Source organism: Ambystoma mexicanum, chromosome 6p, assembly GCF_040938575.1.
Source record: "Ambystoma mexicanum isolate Mex_15411 chromosome 6p, UKY_AmexF1_1, whole genome shotgun sequence".
NCBI lineage: Eukaryota > Metazoa > Chordata > Amphibia > Caudata > Ambystomatidae > Ambystoma > Ambystoma mexicanum.
In genome coordinates, this window is record NC_090935.1 from 151,761,754 (window position 1) to 151,784,812 (window position 23,059).

Below are 23,059 nucleotides of genomic sequence, written 5' to 3' on the forward strand. Positions count from 1 at the left end.
TGCACTTATGAGCCACCTGCTGGAGGCACTTATTACCCACGCTTCTCCCATCCCCTTCCCCCTGGAACTTCTACTCTCCCTCTTCCCCGCACTTGCGCAATCTGAATGACACAAGGCCTAGTAAGATAGTTGTTTTGTCGACCCCTAGTATCCCCTCCTTGTCTTGTCATGCCTTGAAACACTTGTGTATAGGCACGTTATAAATGGCATATCATATCATGTATGCGCACCTTGTGATTAAACAAGACCATTCCTTTGGGGATGAACAGAAAGGACTGGATGGCCAAACCAAAGTAAAGCACCCTGTGTCCTGCTACTATCATTCTCTGCATATTTAAACAAAAAATAAACAGACATTCTTGTATAAAAACAAATGATTTGATCAAAAGACAGTACATTATTATACATTCTGCTGACTACTTTTATAAATTCAGGATAGGAGTATTAATGTTACATGTAGTAATCACACGTATTTGACATTATCATGAATGGTTGCGGCTTAAATGTGCCTATCGTTTGAGGATGTGTGTCCTGAAGATTACTATGAAATTAATTTTGGTTTGCATCTATTGTATATTGTCAGGATGGAAACATACCATAATATTCAGTGGCTAACAGCGCACTTTACAATCATCGGGGGATGAACACAGGAAGGGAAGCAGAGAAAAGGGGAGCGGGGAGCTAATAGGGGAAGGTGAGGGTGGGCAATTGGCAGCAAGGGATCTACCAGCAACAAGGGGAGGAGACAGTGGGGAGCAGATCACTGAGACTCAGGTTGGGTGGGGAGAGCAGCGTGTGTGGACCTAGGTGTTAGGGAGGAGCCATTCCTTGAAGAGGAAGCTCTTGAGCTCCTTCGTGAACTGTAGAAGTGATGGGGCAAGTTGAGTCTTAGAGCGTAGACAGATCAGCTTTTGGTTTTCTCCTACCTGCACCATCGGAGGTCAAGTCTGCACATTTTCTTACCTTTGGTGGATCGCAGGCCTACAGTGATGCTGAGTTTCTCAGTGAGGTAGCCTGACCCTTCAGCTATACACTGGTAACTCAGTACTGTGGTGTGATAGCATCAATGTATTATATATTATATATTTCAGATGCAAATAAAAACACCCACACACTTTTGCATTCATGTACTTTATATATGTGATCTCATCAACTTGAATCAGCCAAGCTGTTAAATAACTTGCTGTGCATAAACTAAAATACACATGAAACTGCTATTTTAAACTAGATGTGCAAATGAACATTTACTTTGGCATGGCATTCATGATGTGAGCAATTTGTTAGATTTCTGCTTTCATTTGTTATTGTAACAATGTATAAAAACATTCGTTTTTCGAATTTCTGTGTCTCTCTCTTCCTCACAGCCTCATCTATCATCAGATAGCTCATTATATTTTAAACCTCTGCGTTAAATGCAAAATCGTCAACTCAGATTGGAGCCTAACTTATTCATTAACCTTTTGCTACCAAAAAAGGTGAATAAAATGCTGCTTTGTGCGGAATCCGACCCGTTGACAATTATTCTGCAGGAGGTATCTTATTTATTCATGTATATTTGTACTCACCATCTGAATGATTTTCCACCTCCCTGTAACTTCGATGGGCCGTCTCGCCCTCGTATGTCTGCCCCACGCTCGCTGCCAGACCGCTCGTTTCAGGCAACTTGGTATGCCTCAGCTCGTCATTGTCAGACCAACTCCCATGAGCTGGTCCCCAAATTCTCCCCACCCACAGCCATCAGCAGGCTCCAAGTACTTCCCCCGCCTTCCTCCTTTCTCCTCTATTTCAACTTCATCATTCATATCTGCCCCGCTGTACATTTTATGTACCTTACTTACATCTTCTCCATGTGCTGTTATCTCTCACCGGGTCTCGTGCTAACTTGTGTAATTTTTCGACCTCAATCCATGGCGACCTTTGAACAGCATTCCGTTTTGCACAATTTCATGCCGCCTGCAGAACCTTTAGCTACATCTGCATCCATTTTAGTTCCCTTCTGTTCTAACTTGCACAAACAACGACTGGTTTCTCACAAGGCCGATTTCATTTCTGCTACATCCTCGGAACACTATGAATCTTTTTCTTCATGAAGCACTGCTGTTCATGTTTGATTTTACTTCGATTTTTGGAAACCCAGCTGTATTTATGCACCTGCAGCTATGCTAGTACTTGCGTAGCCCAAGTATATCTAGCCTTACTCTACTCACCTCCTAATTCTAAATGTTGTTGCACCTACTGTACAGACTCTTTATATCCTAAATTCTCTAACATGCAACAGGATTTGAAGATTATACAGGCTTGCAGTGGGAGCCAGTGCAGTTCGATGAGGGTCAGGTTATGAGATCGAATCTGCGGTGTCCATTGATGAGTCTTGCTTCAGCATGAAGGATGCATCTCAGAGGTGCCATGGTAGTCGCCGGAAGCCCTTTCAAAACGGCATCAGCACCGTTCAGTTGGGTGAGGACTAAGGTATGGACAGTTGTTGAAGGGCTTGTTATTCCACATGAGAGAACGTTGGTACCAAGCTGTTTGTGTCTTCCTTGCTATGCGCTGTTTGAACGTGAGGTGTCTGCCAATGTTGAACCCAAGATGCGTGGCACAGGTGGACAGCTGGAGTGTGAAGCCCTCGAGGTTCATAGCAGAGGGCCAGGTCTAGATGTCAGGGTGTTCGGTGTTGTTGGTCAGCAGTAGGATTTCATTCTTGGAGTGGTGGAGGTTCAATTCCCACCTGCCTCCTACCTTTTCCCCTCATGGACCACTCTACCCACCAGTACCTCCACCTGGGACAGAGACAGCCCTGTGCCTACCCAGGCCAACACTCTAACAGTGCAGCATTTACTTTCTCCAACCCTTTTTTATGGGCTGACACACACTCTTCCCTTCATTCCCTACTGTGCCCCCTGCATGTGGGCTGCACGTGACACCTGCTCACTCAGGCATCCCACAAACCTCTTCCTCCTTGTGCAGCTCACGGCTGTTGCGACATTGTGCTCTAAGAAACACTGAGCCACCACGACCATTAGCACGCTGAGTTGCATTATCATGCTGACCACCAGCAGCTCCTACTCCATACCCATAGAGCATTGGGTGCCCAGACAGAATTGTTTTTGCAAAAATTGTCAAACCCGGATTTCTGCCATAAAACCCCTGCCAAATGTTGTTGCGCATGGCTTCAACATGCCCCAGCTCACCATGCAGTGACTAAGTTCCAGACATACCCCCCTGGCACAGCAAACACCTCTTCTCCAGCTACCTCCTTTTGGCACTTCGCTCCATAGAATAAAGTTGAGTCCCACAATATATTTGGTCCAATTGTACACATAGCTCTTCCACCTTTTCCTTCTCATGCCTTCCTGAGCATCTTCTCTATCCGTTGCCCTCATCTCAACTATCTACCCGACTTTGCTAACTCCTACGACTTCTGCATGTTCTATCACAATCCTCCTTGACCTCGCTGACAGGCAAAAGTGCCTAGACGCCATGAAATATGGCAGTAGGCGCTATACAATTGCAAGATAACATAACAAAACAGCACTATGCCTGGATCTACCGTAAATGCTGGCAAATACAGCTGCTGTGCACAAGCATGGAAGAACTAGGCGCAATGTTGCTACACTGTAATCCCCACTCCATCACATGCCTGGCACTCCACACACCCAAGTAGAACCATTAGCATCTATGAGAATGCTACTCACTGTAAACAGCACATGCCCACTCACTGGCAATCAGGATCACTCATTTTTGGGATCTACCAAACACCCCAAAAAAACTGCAGGATGACTCATGCTTTACTCCCCCACAACCCCTCTTTGAGATGAGGAATCCAGCCCCTGCTCATGTACTGCTTTTTGGGCAAGGTTTATTTTTGCGGTATTCTGAGAAACTATCACGCATTCGGAAGTTACGAAAATACTGAATCCGATTGTACTGAATGAAGGAAACGGGGGATGCAGGGGTGTCCCCCGTCCCCCTTCTTGGTAAAATGGGGCTAGGGGGTTGCATGGGTGTCCCTCACTTTCACTACATGGATGGCCGGGTCAAAAAAGATCAGAAACAAGGAAAAAAAGGACCCAACAGCGCCAGTTCCGGCCCACTTTGCGACAGGCAAAGATGCCTCAGAAAACATATACATACTAAAGTAGAGTGCAAGAGAGGCATTTGAACAATTAGGTTTCAGTGTGCGGGTTCCAGTGTGCGGGTATGTGGGTGACTGATGCACAAATGGGTTGTTCTTTTCTGGAGGTGGGGAGAAGCATTTTGGATGCACCTCTGGCCAATATAGACAAGCGCCCTTTCCAGGCAAGTTCTAGCAAAAGGATCCTATCATGGGCATTTAGACTGCACAGAAATGATGTATGTTTATGCTTCTACCCAATAGGAAGAAGGACCTACTCTGGATATTCTATCTTGAGTGGTTGAAGGACTTCATGGGTGGGGTGTTGGGGCTAGACAATTGCACACAGTAACATATGAATAACTAGCAGCCTTGCTAGCTATAAGGGTAAACAACCATTCAAAATAAAGGTATGAACAACTAATAGGTCCAGATGCATGTTACTAATGGGAACATACATGAGAGCAAATGCACGTTCCTGATGTGTCCACCCCTCTGCAAAGCAGGCAGACCCTGCTATGAAATGTGTGGGGTCCGGAGAAGGGAAGGTGTAGCCAATATTACAGGAAGTGCACCCGGGCCCCTTTAAAAGTCACACTCTGTCTGCGAGTTGGGTGAGGAGCTCTGACGAACCCCACTGTGGTTACATAAAGAGTGGTGCATACCGCCCAGAGATAGTCCCAGCCACTGCAGGCTGTAATTATGAAATGCTTGCGTAATGAGGGCCAAGTAATGAAACAGGTAAGTGTAGGATTCCAGAGAATAGTCACGACATCTCAGCATGAACACTTCTGGATCCCGATGTTCAGTCTCCATTCTATTCAGGCTGGTACATGTTGCACGTGTGTCGTGTGGTCACTCTTGATCTCTTACATCTTTCTTAACAGATAGCAGGGACCTCAAACCAGGACCTTTACTGGAAGAGATGTCAAGTCACCCCAGAACACGCCAACCTCAGTACTCATGGTAAGTTGACCTCACTAGCCTAGCAGCCAACAAAGCCTCTCCTGTGGGTGGTTTTCAAACAGCCTTCTATTGATATAGGCTTGAATTTGAAATGTTTAGTTTCCACTATCTTAAAACTATTAATTCATTAATTCAGCTAAATGCTGATATTATCTCATGAATTTAACCCTTGAGAGTGGTTACTGGGCCCCCCTTATTCTCAATGTTAAATATTGACTCGTGGGCATGCCCCCTTGGTGTCTTTAATCCCCCCCTTTCATATGTTTTTGATATCAATTAAATATACATTTGAAATCAAAAAGATATCAAAATGTTTTGATATCAATTTGCTATCAAAAGTATATTTGATATCAAGTGGGTATAATTTATATCACTTTTGATATAAAGTGAATATACATTTTATATAAAAATGCTGTAAACACAGGAGCAGTGTGTTGAAGTGTTGCTCGGTCGACTATTGAGTGCGAAATGAGCTCCGACGACAGAGACTGTGAACTTAGGGTTTTGTGTTGTGATGCTGCGATGACGTCAGAGAGGGGTTTGGCCTTTAATGTGAATAGGAAGCGGATATCAAAAGATTTTGATATTTTTTAATATAAAATATATATAAAAATGTATTAAAAAAGTATATTTTTATATACAAACAATATAACAATTTATATTATTTAATATATAAAAATTTATATAAAAATATATATATATAAATATGTTGATATGCAAATATATAACATGTAATATGCAAAATCAATATTTTTAATGTGCAAATTAATATTTTTTAATATAAAAATGAATATAATATTGTAGTTCTCCCCCCATAAATGTGGTGTCAAATATTTGTATATCGAATGTGATATAAAATGTATATCAAAGTGATATCAACTGGCCATAAAGTCTATATGTAGTATAGATGAGGTCATAGCATTACAAACGATTGCTGGGGTCTATCGGGGTTTTCGCCTGGTAACGCTGGGGTAGATATTATATAGACTCTAAATAGAGGCTGGCAGCCCAAAACACAAATGACAGAGTGTAAAGTATGTGGTTTGGAGTCTATACAAAAGTCAAACTATGTGGTTTGACAATACATGTTTCTTTTAAATAATGAAAGCAGTTTGTTTATTACTAAAGTGTCCTCACCAGAGTTATACAAAAGTCCTAGTCCTAGTCTCCGTCAGCACATGCAAGCAACTATTGCTATGGCAAAATATAAATGACAGAACACAAAGCATCTCCACTAGAGTTACACAAAGGTCTGCTGATCTGGAAAGAATGTACACACAGACCGGTTCTCTTAGAATAAATGCTGTTTAAAAGGGCTGCAGGGGCATGCAGAGAGAAAGGACGACACTGGTCAGCTGTGAAACAGGCCCGCTGTGGGAAGGGGTTTTTATCTGTCAAAATCAAGACTTTTCTATTTTCCCCACTGCAGTAGAAAAGACAGATGACGGGCCTGATAAGGCCTGATGAGCTGGATGGAGCACATAGGGAGTGGACCTGCAATACACAATATTGTTATCTATGACTGGTCAGAGGTGGCTAGGTCATTTTAGTTTTGTCATAAAGCTCTATTTTTACAACGTAAGCACAAATATATTTATGTGTTTGTGGATAACGGATTTTGCACAGGGATGGGCCATACTTTTTTATAAAATACAGCCAGCTAGGGGTTTTTGATAACAAACCAACAAGTGAGTGAATGTAGGCCGTATTGTTTAAAAAGCAGAGTTTGGAAGTAAGCCAACAGAAATAGCACTTTGAAGTTTCGGGAGATGTCCAGGACCTGCTGATTGATTCCCTGTGATGTGGATAATTGGGTTGAACTGCCGGCAGCTTTGCATGGAGGCCTGTTATCTGTCAGCCTGTAACAGAGGGAACTCCTGGAAGGCTTTTAGTCTCTTTTAGGTAGATTATCGCCAAAAAGAAAAAAAAGTTCTGGTGTATTTACTTTTAAATTAAACCATCTCTGTGCATTTAATGACTGCCTTTAAATATGTTATTAGGGTTGGACTCTGAATTAACAGGGCTTAAGATGTCAGTGTTAAAATGCTGTGCATTCTATTAAGAATATTTTCGGTAACATTTAGTCACAAGGATCTTTTGCATTCTAAATGAGTGTCACTATGTTTTAAGTAAATTTATGAGGGGTATCTTACACCCTGGAGGTTGAGAGCAGTTCCAGCCTGTTTTGATGTATCAACCAGCACACAAATTAAAAGCTATATTTACAATTTAGACGTGTGGTCTGGACAAAATGTAACAATTGACATTCTGTTGAATGCAAGCAACGAGCTCTGGGTGCTACGGAAGGCTTAGAGTGCTAGGAATCCATTTTTACATGGGCAAGCCACAATGTGTGCTTTGTTAATTCAGGGCTAGATATGTAATAGGGTGTGCTAGCATGTTTAATGACAGTTTTTAACTTTAGTATTGTCTTTCCGCAATATTGACATTGTGAAGTTAGTATTTGACAAATGCTTGTTTTTGTCAAAGATCACACAGGCATGGCTAATAATAAATTGTGAAATGCATCCTACCCAGTGGCTAGAGATCTCCGAGTTAGGGTTACCAAAGAATTTGCGGGCGCAAACATTTTTGTTAACCCTTACTTAGAGAACTCTAGCCACAGGGTGGGATGCATTTCACAATGTATTATTAGCCTCCTAGCACAGTTGGTTTGGTATGATACCAGTGTAAAGCACTTAAATGAGTAGACAAATCTGTGGATGTGGGTCAGCATAATCAGGCTTCAAATGTGATCATTCCGTGGGACTGCTCTCAAAGTGTGTCAAAAGCAGTATCTGTTTGATAAAGGCACACCCCGACACAAGTATATTCGCAGACAGTGCCCGTCAAGAATACATAGTGATTTTTATAAGCACAATATTGAGAACAAACTGTAAATAAACTCTGTGCAAACTTCTAAGATAGCTACTCAAGGGCCCAAAAAGAATGTAAACCCTTACTCTGAGATCTCTAGTCACAGGGTAGGATGCATATCACAATGTATTATTAGTCTCCTGACACAGTTGATTTTATATGATACGACGCAGGGAAACGACGCAGGCCACATCCAACATCACCACAACGCAGCCCAACCAGACCGCTGCAGCACCCACATGTCCGCAGTGAGTCCGCAGCCAGCTCGCCCCAAGCCACCAGGCAAAGCCCCGATGCAGAGGGAGTCACCTGTGGATCGGATCATGACGTGGGAGTGACACCACCACATGCGCATCAGATAGGACGTCTGCATTCACCCGGAAGCAGTGATGCTGAAGGGATGGGCACACCACAGGGGACCCCAGGGCCAGGCACACAGCTATCACAAACCCCAAGTGTGCATGTGCATCATGTCCGCACACCACAGCCAGACGAAGACACGCCATCACATGGCAGCCCTGAAGACTGGCACTCAGAGCCCTGAAGCACAATAACAGCCGGCAACATGTCCCAATGCAGCCCCCCCCAACAGCGCACAAGTGGCAGGGGTACCCTTTATCACGGGGGAAGCAGTGATGGGACGACTGGATGTGATCGAGGCCAAACAGGCCAAAGTTGAATCCATGGCCAAAGTTCACAGCCGCCACATCAAGGCCATCAGTGCATCCATACGCCATGGATGGCAAGTACTTTGCGCGAGACAATGCATGCACACACAGAGTAGTGGAGCAATACACCACAGCCCTGACTGTCAGGACTGGCTTGGTTAGTAACAGGAAGAGTAACAAGATTAACATTGTGCCTTCAGAGCTGGCTGGGTTAGTTGTGCTTTCAGAATTGGCTGGGTTAGTAACAGGAAGAGTTTGTACATAGAATTAACATTGTGCTTGCCCAAGTCAAGATGGAGCGAAAGAAACTTAATCTGATTGGTTAAAGGAACAATGATATGTTTGGTTTGCCTGATTGGTGGAGAGGACAATGGGTTTGATTCTTGGGAGGTGAGCAAGATTCTAAACTGCATTTCATCCAGAGAAATTCAGTGGCTGGTTGTACATTAGTTAAGCTCCTTAAGTAAGGCCTTTTCAGAGCTCAGAAAATCTACCAAAGAAGTAAGAATATCATTTGCTGATCCAGTTTAAACAAGAAGTCATCAGGTGGGATCGTTCTTTTAAAGATTTTAAGATTGTCACAGTGAACTTTCATTTTCTTTTATAAGAAAACTTAAAGAGTTAACAAGTTTCAAATTAATTTGAGAAAAGAGACATTTACAGTTAAAGTAATTATAAGGAAAACAAGCTTGAAGATAGTGCGTAGGAGTTTAAAGTTAATTAACTGCGTGTAATGTTCTTCAAGACTGTTTAATGTGTGCGCGAGCTCGCAAGTCGTCGTTTACGTGTTTTTGAAAGCGCGCGGGTATTCAGAGCGATAGAGCGCGTGCCCAAATGAATTGAGCGAGCAAATTTTAGCGCGTGTACATTTTTAACGTGAAAGACGTTTCATGAGAAAGCGTGTTGTTTTGCGATAGAGCGCGTGCCCAAAAGAATTGCGCGAGTCCATTTTGATGAAGCGCGAGTTGTTTTAAACGCGTGAACTGTTTTACGTGAAATACGTTTCGTTTCTCCATGTGAGTTTGGTAGCGATAGAGCGCGAGTCCATTTTTACCAGCGCGTGTTATTTTTGATCGCGTTTATGTATTTTTTCACGCGCGCGGGTTTTGTAAAGAATCGCGTGTGTATTTTAAACGTGAGGACAATTTGTCACGTCTTCTGATTTCACGTGTTTATCACACACGCTTATTAAGGAAGAAACTATACGTTCTTTGTGTAAATAAGGAAACAATTCACACGCAGAAGGAAAGCAGTATTCCAGGAAGTTAAAGAATATTATTTAATGTAATTAATGCAAATGGAATTCAATACTTCAGAGAAAGACTGCAATTTATGAAAGCATTGAAAACTACATAAGGTTAAAAGAACTTTGAAGCAAGAAGAATATCTAGAATATCTAGTTCTGAAAAGGTGTTTGCAAAGGCCATTACTTTAGGATTCTAAAGAGACTTGAGTGGCTTGAACTATAGGCACAACACAAGATATATTTACAAGATATTCCACACAGATTACTAGCCTCTAAGTCTTTTACTGAGGTTTAAGAGGTAAAGAGTTTAGAGTTTATTTAGAATAATTTTAGAAAAGAAGTTTTTCTTATCATATAAGTAACCAGGTGTATTTGTTTACCACAGATACCAGAGCCTACCAGACGGTTGCAGGGCTGCAGTGTCTCCGTTGTTATTTTCTCCAAATTCCCATTTCCCTTTTTTGGGGTTTTCAGCCCAGCTTATATTTAAGGGTTGAGAGGTGAACTCCTGGTGAGGGTCTGTGGGGCCAGCATCAGCTCCTGTGGAATTCAGTCAAGCCGGACCCTGACAGGATGAAAGGCCCACGATAATATTTTCTCCACATGAGCTGATATGGATCCCACAGAGGCACTAGCAAGTTCCATAAGGGACATGTTTTCAGAGTTAAGGGAGGAAATGAGGGCTGTGCGAAAAGAAAACCAGGAATTACAAGTCAAGTTTGAAGAGTTAAACTCCAAGGTTACCCGTAAGGGTGAAGAAATTTCTTTGGAGTCAAGAGATTCAGAGGATACTAGTAGAGAATTACCAGTGTTAATTAGAGAGGATTTGGGTGAAGGAACGAGTTCTCAGGGAAGAAGTAGGGGAAGTTTGAATATACCTGTAGGTCCAGTCCCCTTAGCACCTCCAGAGCGTTTTGGGGGAGATGCCAAGAAATGCCAGATTTTCCTTACACAGTGTGAACTTCATTTCCTTTGTAGACCTGAAGCTTTTAATACAGATGCTTCTAAAATAGCTTTTATGCTGTCTTACCTTACTGGTGAGGCGGCAACTTGGTCAGTATTATTAGTTGGTCAAGAGAATCCTATAGAACTTGGTAGCTTTCAAGTTAGAATTTAAAAAGATGTTTGACAGACGCCAATTATCTCAAGAAGTAGATGGAGAACTATTAGAGTTAAAACAGGGAACCAAAGATTTAGTGTCTTACATCACACAGTTCAGATCTTTAGTATTAGAGAGCAATTGGCCAGAAGAGAAGCAATCCTCTTTATTCTATAGAGGCTTGAAGAAGGAATTGAAAGATGCCTTATCTACAATTGTTAATAGACCCACTTCATGTGAGGATTTAATTAATCTTGTCATACAAATTGACTATAGATTAGGGGAACGCAAGGCTGAGCGTAGAAGAGGAGGAGTTGAGCAACCCAGAGTTTTCCCTAGAGTTGATAAAGGAAGATTTGAATTTGTAAATAAATAATTGAGAACTGGGAATGCAGAGAGAGTAAATAAAGTGAGAGGTCCTTTAACTAAGGAGGAGAAGGATAGGCGAAGACAGAATAATTTATGTTTTTATTGTGGGAAATCAGGACACTTTGTTGGAAATTGCCCTTGGTGTCCAAAACCTTCTGCATCTACTAACAGCTCCAGAAATCAGCAAGTGGCAAATACAATCCAAGCAGCGGTACCACATATTACATTGAATGTATCCTTCTATATTAAAGAGGAATTAAAGGGAAGTGGTCCAGTAGTAATAGATTCAGGAGCCACTGGTAACTTCATGGATTGGAATGAGGTTAAAGATATGAATGTGCCTTACGTTGTAAAAAATATACCAGAGTATGTGAGAGCGGTGAATGGGTCTCAACTGACATCAGGTTTAATTACACACGAAACAATCCCATTGGAAATGGAAATTGGAGGACACTGGGAGGGAATTGTGTTTGAATTAATTGACACTCCACAGTTGAAAATAATTTTGGGAATGCCTTGGCTGACGTATCATAACCCTCATATTGATTGGAGAAGAAGAGTGGTGAAATTGGATTCTGCTTTTTGTGTTACAAATTGTTGTAAAGAAGTAGTTCAGGAAAATGTTTCTAGTGGTAATTGTTCAGAAGTAGTGGAAGGTTTGGTGAATTTGGGAACTATAGTACATTCTATAGGGGCTGTAATGGGAGAATTACCAAAGTGTTACCATGATTTCAATGATGTGTTTAGTGAAAAGGAAGCTAATGAATTACCTCCTCATAGAGAGTATGACTGTAAAATTGATTTAGAACCAGGGGCCCACATTCCTTGCAGTCGCATCTATGCCTTAACAGAAAAAGAGAATCAACATTTGAAAGATTACATCCAAGAAAATTTGAATAAGGGGTTCATCAGGCACTCTCAATCGCCAGCAGCTTCTCCACTATTCTTTGTTCCCAAAAAGGAAGGCACTTTACGAACATGCATAGATTATAGGGCATTAAATAAGATAACAATTAAAAACAGATATCCTCTGCCCTTAATATCAGTAATGTTAGACCAGATTCAAGGAGCCTCAGTATTTACCAAACTAGATCTTCGTGGTGCATATCATTTGGTGCGAGTACGTCAAGGTGATGAATGGAAAATGGCATTTAGAACAAAATTTGGTCTTTTCGAATATCAAGTAATGCCATTCGGATTGTGTAACGCTCCCGCGGCCTTTCAATTTTTTATAAATGAGGTATTAAGAGATTTTATTGACATCTTTGTAGTAGTATACATAGATGACATTCTCATTTATTCTAAGGATCTACTGCAACATGAAGAACATGTAAAGAAAGTGTTACAGCGACTAAGGGAGAATAAACTATTTGCTAAGTTAGAAAAGAGCCAATTTCATACCATGGAAGTGGAATTTTTAGGTTTTATGATTTCTCCCAAAGGTTTGGAAATGGATATGAAGAAAATTAAGGCAGTTGAACAGTGGCCAACTCCAACTTGTGTTAAAGATATCCAAAGCTTCCTGGGCTTTGCAAACTTTTACAGGAGATTCATTAAAAATTTCTCTCAACCTGTTGCTCCTATCACCAAATTATTGAAGAAAGGAATGAAATTTGAGTGGAAAGATGAAGCCGATCAAGCTTTCAAAACATTGAAGAACTGTTTTACATCAGGACCGATCTTATTACTTCACAACCATTTTTTGTGGAGGCAGATGCTTCTAATGTTTCAATTGGAGCAGTGCTTTCTCAACGGCATCCTGAAACTGGACAGTTGCATCCTGTGGCCTATCTATCTAAGAAATTGCTTCCAGCAGAAGTGAACTACACAATTACTGACAGAGAACTCCTGACAATCAAGAGGGCATTTCAGGAATGGAGGCATTATCTGTTAGGAGCAAGATTCACAGTAACCGTTTTAACCGATCATAGAAATCTTCTGTTTTTGAAATCTGCTCGAACACTATCACCTCGACAACTTAGGTGGTCACTTTTCTTTTCAGAGTACGATTTTGTGATAACATTCAAGCCTGGGCGATTAAACAGTAGAGCGGATGCTTTATCGCGACAAGGATCTTCGGGAGAAGTTGAAAATCAATTATTACCAGAACCAGTGATTGCAGAAGAAAAATTTATTCTAAGTACTACAAAGGAAGAGAATCAGCTTCTTAAAAAGATTCAAAAGGAATTACCAGAAGATGAAATTCAATCTTGGTTAGCGGAGGATTCTGGAAGACATTTAATTGAAGGATTTCCATGTGTCCATTCTAAAATTTACCTTCCAAGCAAGGAACTGCAAAAGGAAATTATGCAAGAATGTCATGAATCCAAGTTGGTGGGTCACCCTGGAATTCGTAAGACTATTGAACTGGTTGAAAGAAAGTTTTGGTGGAAAGAAATGAAAAAGGATATTGAAGACTATGTGAAAACATGTGAAGTCTGTGCTCTAGTAAAGTCAGGAGGAGGAAAACCATCTGGGTTATTAAATCCGTTACCAGTACCCCCTAGTCCTTGGTTTACAATTTCTATGGATTATATTGTAGATCTTCCTAAAGATCAAAGTTACCCTACAGTATTAGTAGTTGTGGATTTACTAACTAAAGCTGGGCATTTCATTCCCATGAAAGGAGAGGCTTCTGAAAGGAATCTGGCAAAAAATGTTTTGCAAGAAGTGGTACGATTACATGGTCTACCAACACAAATTGTATCAGATCGAGGGTCTCAGTTCATTTCTAAGTTTTGGCGAGTTTTCTGTACAGAGTTGGGAATTGAGGTAAAGCTTTCTTCAGGTTATCATCCACAGACCAACGGCTAAACAGAGCGAGTAAATCAGGAGTTGGAAAAATATATTAGAGCTTTTTGGCAAGAAAGAGGAAGTTGGGTAGATCTTCTTTGGCTAGCAGAGTTTAGTTATAACAATTCTGTCAAGGATTCTACTAAGTATTCTCCATTTTTTAGCAATTATGGTTTCCACCCACGATTTTTGAAAGAAGTGTTGCCATCTGAGTATTCCAATCCAGAGGTTGAGCAGCGATTGACTTGTATTAGAGATGGTTTAGTGAAAGCTAAAGAAACTTTGGAAAAAAGTAAGCTAAGATTTAAGACATTTGCTGATAAGAAACGTCGTAAAGCACCACATTATCAGGTGGGTCAAAAAGTTCGGCTGTCCACAAAAAACCTACGTTAAAAGGGAAGAACTAAATTTAGTCCGAGATTTATTGGTCCATTTGAAATAGAAAGAATAATAAATCCCGTAGCAATCAAACTGAAATTACCCGCAAGTATCAAAAGTCACCCTACATTTCATGTCAGCTTAGTGAAACCTTGTGTGTCAGGAACTAGATTGGGAAAACCACCACCATCAGTTTACACAGAGGAAAATGACGAAGAGTTTGAAGTTAAGAAAATCTTAGATTCCAGGATTGTTAGAGGTGTGAAGTGGGAAAATGGAAAAACAGACTCCCCTCTTTCCCCTCTCGCGCCTGGCCTAAAGGTTCACGGCCCAAGCACCCGCCACGAGAAGAGTTTGCCAATCTACCAGACGACCAGATACCCTGGTACAGGAACATACGGATGTGTCCATTTGCCTGCCCAGCAGCCCGCCCTGCCCATGCCGATGCCTGCGGCATGGATCAACTGGACTAAAACTATACGTCGTTAGAGATGCCATGACGACCTAGCCAACGGATAGCACACCTGTGCCAACATACACACTGGACACTCCCGCACCAGTCTACATGAAGAATATACTCAGTGCTATGACGTAGGCGACAGACATACTCACGGACGTGCATCTTTATTATTTTCCACATAGGCTTTCAAAAATACAGAAACGCAAGACGCACCATGAACTCATCTAAAGAGCTTGCTTACGCTTCTCCTACACTTAGGTGCCGTAATGAGAATTATAACAAAGACACGAGACTGGTCATAAGACAATATGAGACTATAACCTAAAGCGCCTGTGCACCAGACGGTTCCACCTATATACTAGGCCTAAGTAGGCCGCAAGCAAGAGCTCCCGTGGACGATTAACAGAACAAGAGTCAGGTTGCTGATCCTGCAGAATGAGCCTGGCGAAAGCAGACAGCCAAGGTCGTAATGTTGCAAACCCGCAATCCAAAAGCAGACCATCAAGGGCACGATGTTGCAACCTCGCACGCCGCGCACCAACATCAAAGTCGCACCTGCAATTAAACCAGGCACACAGTAGAAAAACAATATTAATTGTGCAGAATTCTGCCTCAAACACGGTCCCATCCCACGTGACCAAGCCGAACCTGACGAGATGCCAAACCCAGGAGGAAGGAGGCGTCTGGATCCCTCGTTACAAGACACAGGCAGATGCACTTGAAAGGATCAATGGACATCTGCAACGGTGGGAATAGTCGGCCGTCCAGCTCATGAATAAGTCTTCACATTGTCTGCATGTACCAATAGTGAAACATTGTTGCAAATTGCAGGTACACCGAGAGCTGGGAACAGCGATGGTCCCAGGCTGGGAAGCTCACGGGCGCACCAATCAGAACATGGGGCTCTTATCAATGACGCCATTAACATCAACCAATCATTATGAGTCTTCATGTAACAATTCTCATGTATCTAATTGTAGGGACAACCCAGATATATCACTTGACTAACCCTCGGCCACTCATATTATTCTCTATACGTATGCTATACTAATCCTACCACTCGAGCAACCAATTAAGAGTGGCGATAGGTTTTTTGTTAATTTTCTAAAGTGATGCAGGTAGCACGTCATACTACAGTAAAAAGGGCCTGCGAGCCCCACGATTGTGTGTGTGTCAGGTCAGACGCGTATGATCCTCAACCCATCCCTGCCGTTTGTGTTTAATAAACAGCAGAGTCACATTGCTTCTTGTGTGTGTCTCATACTCTATCTCCTTTGGGATATACGGGAGGAGTTGGGGCCTCCCTGCCTGGAGGTCTGCAGACGGCCCGGCCGACCCCGGCAGAATTTCCCCCCGACAAGCTGGAGGCACTGCTGAGATCTGTTTAAGATCGGCATTTTTACTTTTACTTTTTCCAGGCACTCCAGTTGCGAGGAGGCCTGGCGGCGCGGCCCCCTCTGCCGTCGCCCCCTTCTGAGGACTACAGGACCTTCGCAGAACTGCGAGAAGACCGGACAGCGCAATCCGAATATTGGCCCTCGGGAGCCGGTTGAGAAGTATCCCGCCCGCGGTTGGCAAGTGTCCAGACGTGGTCCAGACGAGGGGAGGTGGCGAGCCGCTTGGAGGGGTGCACGCAGTCGAGCGGCCCCGCATCAGGAGAACTTGGTTAGCATGCCACGCACAACAAACAATGTGAAATTGTGAGGGAGGGGGGAAGAATTAAATACGGGAGGCGGGAGGTGTTGCACAGGTGAACGGCGAAGGTTTGATAGTTTAGTGTTAGAAATAGAATGAATGACAGTTGAACAAGCGCGAGAGCAGTTGGCTACGTAACGCGAGAGAAGGGGGCGGAGCACGAAAACATCACGTGCGGCCGCTCGTAGAAACTGATTGGCCTAGGCCGCGACTACGTGTAAGGGTGTGTGTGTGTGTGTGTGGTTTCCTACGATTTGGCATTTATTGATCAAAGAGTAGATGAGGATCCCTATTGTTCGAGCAAGACACTCGATAGGTAGATGACGTTTCCCTGTAGGCGGTAGCTAGTTAAGTTGCCTAAATACGGAAGATAATTGGCTGGTTAAGCCCTCCTGTCGAGGGGCGTATCACACGCGAGGCGACGCAGCATGCGCAGTCCGATTATAGTGTTGATTTGATTACCTTGTTCCAGGAGTGACAGGAAGACAGCTGTGGGGTTAACGGGGGTAGATTGCAGGTGTATTCTGGATTTAAAGAGTATATGAAGAACTTACCAGTAGCTCTACGTGATCGGTGACGTCACCAATAGGGTTTTCATAGGATATCGCAAACACGAGGCATCCTCGTTGTGAGAGTGTTGAGGAAGAGAACGGTGGTAAGGGAGTAGAAACGGAGATAAACGGTAAAACGAGTTGATCGAGAAAAGGCGAAACGGGGAACGTGGCTGCGCAAGGAGAACGCCGGCCACGGCAAGTGTAGAAGGGGGAGGAGCACGTGAAAACAGGACGACTGTATAAGCACGTAATAAGGGGTACGCAGCCGCAGGGGGCTACGTGCGCCTCGGCCGCAGGGGGCCGTAAGGGTGTTGTATAAAGGAAGAAGGGCAGAGGAAAATGTACAAATGTAACATACTATATTTTTATAATTTCCCTTAAGCAGACTATCGTAAGTCCCCAAACTTACGGGGCCAGGTAACGATATAAGGCTGTATATTGTAAACTACTAGTGGGATAAACTGACACCAGATTAAGGGAGGGTAGCGAGTGGAGCGCTACTATGTCATACGGAACAGGATCGGGAGGGTGGGGGAACACCCTCACCACGCCACTACAATACATATGCACAACACTGCCACCCCATAGGGAGAAACTGATTAAGTATAGCATATAATGGACCCAGGGGACGGATAACAAAATGCTAACACCATGGCCGCCTAATGGTAGCTTCGATCCATATGCCCAACATTCACTATTAAATCATCTGCACAATACATATAAAGGGAAGAAGTTGGCAAACCACATGGAGGTGTTTAACTTATGGAGGATGTTCCAGGGGTCCCGACCAGGACCAAATGGAATATTCACTATGGGGGAAATACCAGAAGAAACAGAGATTAAGGAGGAAGAAGAGAATGGGAAACAGGGGTATGAGGACCCAAAGAACACGGGGAACAGAGGTGAGGGAGGAGAAAAGAATAATAAAGCAGATGAAATAAAAAAGGAACCGAGCAATGATGTACCCATAGTAGCGGGAGTAAAAACAGAGGGAGGGGGGTTGTACCCTTTAAGAGAATTGGGAGAAATAGAAAGAGGACAGTTAAGGGCGGCTGAGGGATACTCGAACCCGACATACAGCCCCCCACCATATGTAGCTCATAGGAAAATGCTAGCAGGGGAAGGGAGGACTGGAGAAGACCAGACTGTGGAGATAGGAAATGATGAATGGGTAGCTGCACAGATATTATTGAAATTACGAGGTTCATTAACGGGAGAAGAAAGGGAGGTAGTGAAGAAAACAGATGAGGATAATACCAGGGAGAGTGAATTGAGGGGGGAAGAGCTTTTAAGACAAAAGGAAGAGATTTTGGAGGAACGATTAGCAAAACTAAGGGATGAACAGAATGAATTGACCAAGTAGCTTGAGAGGGAAGAGAGAGAGAGATCGAGGAAAAGGAAAGAAGGTAAGAACGAATTGGAAAAAATAAGGGAACGAACTAAGGAGCAAAGGAGAGAAGCTGACAGGGTAAAAGCAGCAGCAGAAAGGGTATCAAGAGTAGTACTGCGGGAAAAGAAAAGGGAAGAAGAAGAAAAAGAAAAAGAAATGGCAATATCGAGGAGGAGGTTACTATCAGAATCAACTAAGAAATATGAAGAAGAGAGGGTGATGGAGAGTATAGTAGAAAAAGAAAGGGCGAAATGGGAGAGGGTGAAAGAGGATGAGAGAATATTAGAACAGATGAGAAGTGAAGTGATGGAGGAATTGAAAAGGAAGAGGGAGGAAAATAATAAGGAGATGGAGGAAAGGTATGAAGGAGAAAGAGGAGATAGGGGAAGAGAGAGTGGAAAATGGGGGAATATATATCATGACACAGAAGTAGCAACAACATCAGCACAAAGGGGAGCGGTTGATAAAGGGGAAAGAGGAGAACTGGACCTAATAGATTTACATACAGTAACGATCAAGGGGAAAAAGAACGAGTGGGGGGTGCCGTTTATGACTAGCTTTTGTAGTGAGGAAGAGGGAGCGGAAAATGAAGGAAGAAACAGTGAAAGGGAAAGCTTAGATAAACTATACATCACCCGGACCAACATGAACTCACCATGGATCAGTAGGAGAAAGGATGAGATGGAGAGAAGTGAGGAGGGAAAGACAGGAGTAGAGGAAAGACGGGCAAATGTGGACGCAACATCCCCATCCCCATCATCCCCATCACGCCCTCCCCTATCGCACCCTACAGGCTCAACCACCTCACGTTCGTTACGCAAAATAAAACTAGCTCCCTTCACAGACGAACTGACACCCTATACATGGCGGCTTAGAGACCTCCCTAGTCGCAGGCAGGAAAGAGGTGTACACATGCCCACATTAAATACAGAGGAAGATGGAAGAAGGGGAAAAGATGGAGAAGAAAGAGGTATGAGCAGGGGAAATACAAACGAAAGTGAAAATGCGGAAGAAAGAGAAGAGGAGGAAGGGTGTGAGGACTCAATATTATGGAACACAAAGGGTGAACCGAAACATAATTTAATGCCACTGTTGGAGAGAGGTGGAGTTAGACCACAGTATGTCCCTTGGAAGCATACCTATAAAGAAAATATCAAATGTAGGCTCCCATCATTAAGTGGAGGTGCGGGTAAATTGATATATGAAATGGAAAAACACACCGCAGGACAGAAGCTAGCAGTAGGAGATGTAAAGGGCCTTTTAATATCAATATTAGGGGATAGAGCGGATGACATATGGAAAAGAGCGGGATTTCATGGGGTAACAATAACAAATACATCGCACGATGGGGCACCGTTCGCAAACTGCAGACATGCACTATGGCAGGCATTGAGGGTACAGTACCCAGACACCTCAGATATAGGAGCAATCACATGCCGCAAAATGCATGAGAACGAAGATCCTGTTGATTATATTCAGGAAATCCAAGAGAAGTGGCGCATGGAAACTAGAGAACAATGGGATAAAACACCAGCAATATTTTACCATATACCAGTACAAGGGCTCCCGGAAGGAGTTCAGAAACAACTAAAGAAAGTAGTGGGAATGGAAGCAAAACCATGGCCCGAAATACAACTGACTATAGTGCATCATTGTAGGACATGGCAAGGAAAAATGAAACAAAAGGAAGAGGACAGGAAAACGGAAGAGGCTAAACTAGTACAAAAAAAGCTTACTAAGTACACAATGGAAGGGGCACTAATAACTACACCTACAACAATGACCCAAAGCCCCACACAAGTAGTGGCTGCACAAGATTCCTCCCAAATACCACCTTCACAGATTACAACACAACAGGTGCCGCCACTCCAACCATACACGCCCAACATGGGAGGAGGATACCCAATGCAAGGAGCTGGATATTACAATTATAACAGGGGGAGAGGAGGACTTATGAGGGGGAGAGGGTACGGGTATGGTACCCAACCACAGGTGGGAGGATTTAGAAATTCCTATCCCACAGGGCAACCAGTATACCAGGACAACACAGGGAGCTTTCCATGGCAGAATAGGGAACCACCGGTGTGTTGGAGCTGTGGACTATTGGGGCACATGTCACGCACGTGTAGAGTTAGACCAGGAACACCATCATGGAGTAATGAGGGACAACCACGGCCCGCACAAGTACAGCAAGGCATACCACAACAGCAAATGTTGCCACAAGGAAATGAACAACAACAACAATTAACACAACAACAGCCCCAAACATTGCCACAACAACAGGTAGCGATCACACAACAACCACAAATACCACAAACGCAATTGGGTAGGGTGACGGTTTTGGGTCACAACCCTTATACCGGGAATGGCCAGTCGTTGTACCCCCAATAGGACAGCCCACAGACGGCCTTGGTGTGTCCCATCCTGTCAGTAACACCTAATAGTGCGGAGGAACCACGCATAGAGGTAACGATAGGTGACAAAAAATTATCATTCCTTGTTGACACCGGGGCGACCCGGTCTTGCATAAGGGAAGGTAAATTTAAGATGTCAGGTGAGACCATGAACACCCAAGGATTCTCTGGGGCTAGAGGGTTGGTTCCCTTTACTGATAACATTCCCTTATCTATTGGAGATTACGATCTGTCAGTTCCACTTTTATATTATAGGGCTTCACCAGTAAATATACTGGGGAGAGATATAATGAACAGGTTGAATATGACAATCTCCTTTACTGAGGACGGCATAATTTGCTCTACTCCAGGGATTAACATGCTCACAGCACGACAAATTATGCAGGAATACTGTGGACAGACAGCGATTAGGCCGGAGCCAGTAGATGGTGAACTGTTCCAGTATGGAACCGACATGACAATTGCATGGATGCCAGGGATAGAAGGGAAAATATGGAGAAGGCCAGCAGCCTATCTGTTCAGACCAGAAACACCTGTTAATGAACCAGAAGGGAAGGTGGTTTCAATGGATATTGAGAGCATTATTGCAACAGCTGATTATATTGCTGTACATGCCAAAGACAAAGAAGGAAGAGCATGGAGGGCAGTGATAGCATTAGCAGAAGGATGTAGGCTCACCCAGGTGTCAGATGAAGAGCTGTTTTCAGATGAAAAGGAGGAAGGTGAAATGGTGTTTATGATGAGTGTGGAAATATGGCTAAGAGTGGCCTACAAACAAGTAGCACAGACAATTGCAATGGCACTTGAGGCACCCACATGCACCCCGGTCCCTTTCTTTAAGGATGATATGTCAAAGGTACCCAAATCATTGTGGACTACTGGCCCCTATGACGTGGGCTGCATAAAAAGTATAGGGGGAGTAAAAATAAAATTGAAAAAAGGTGCAATACTCCCCAGAGTAAAACAGTACCCACTATCAAAAGAGGCAGATGAGGGCATATATGAAACCATAACAGCCCTTATAAATAATGGTATATTGGTCCCCTCAGAATCACCATGTAATACGGCTGTGTACCCAGTGCGCAAGGCTAAAGGAGGGTCTTGGCGCTTTATACAGGACCTCAGGCCCTTGAACAACATAGTAGAAGCGGAATATCCCGTAGCTGCAAACCCGGCCACAATATTGTGTGGCATTCCAGCAGAAGCATCACGATTTACAGTGATTGATCTTAAAAATGCGTTTTTCTCAATACCATTACACCCAGACTCACAAGATCTGACGAGCTTCACTTACAGAAACGCTAAGTGGAAGCACACCAGATTACCACAAGGGTATTGTGAATCACCTTCAATTTTCAACAGAGTGATACAGATGGATTTGGGTAACATTGAAGTAGAAAGCACGGTGTTGCAGTACGTGGATGACATAATAATTTGCAGTAAAAACGAAAAAACATGCAGAGAGGACTCATTAAAGATGTTGACAATATTGGCTGACAAAGGTTACAAGGTAGACATGGAAAAGATACAGTACTGTCAGGAACAGGTACTTTACATTGGTCAGCTTATATCCCAACATGGAAGAAAGATCGCACCACAAAGAGCACAAGCTATTTCGGCCACTCCAATGCCACAAACTGTAAGGGAACTGCAGCAGTTCCTGGGGCTCTGCAACTACTGTAGAGCTTGGGTATTTGATTACAGTTCATATATAGGACCCCTGCTTGAGGCGTTACGGGAAGCTAATAAAGGGGGGAACAAATTGGGGTGGACGAGGGAAATGAAAGAAGCTTTTGATGAATTAAAAGATGCGATATCAACTGCTCCGGTGCTGGCATCCCCAGACTATGAGCGGCGATTTTTTATATTTTCACATTGCGACTCAGCAGTAATGAAAGCCGTGTTGGCTCAAAAAACAAGCATGGGCTACAAACCAGTAGCATTTTACAGTGGCCACTTAGATCCTGTAATGTTAGGCCACTTCCCCTGCGAACAAGGTCTCGCCGCAGCCGCTTTTGCGGTGGAGAAAGCATCAA

The 23,059-nt window shown here is 43.3% G+C and overlaps 1 protein-coding gene across 2 annotated transcripts in view; it reads left to right on the top strand.

The window, feature by feature from the left end:
* The window catches only part of SPMIP6 (sperm microtubule inner protein 6), a 310,448-nt gene that overhangs the window by 155,304 nt on the left and 132,085 nt on the right, over positions 1–23,059 (top strand). For both annotated transcript variants that reach the window (XR_011280602.1, XM_069626836.1), the window contains exon 5: positions 5,002–5,080. Coding sequence is in view for 1 of the 2 variants with exons in the window: in XM_069626836.1 (XP_069482937.1) it covers positions 5,002–5,080 (79 nt within the window). In the remaining variant the exon portion in view is untranslated. The remainder of the gene's footprint in view (positions 1–5,001; positions 5,081–23,059) is intronic.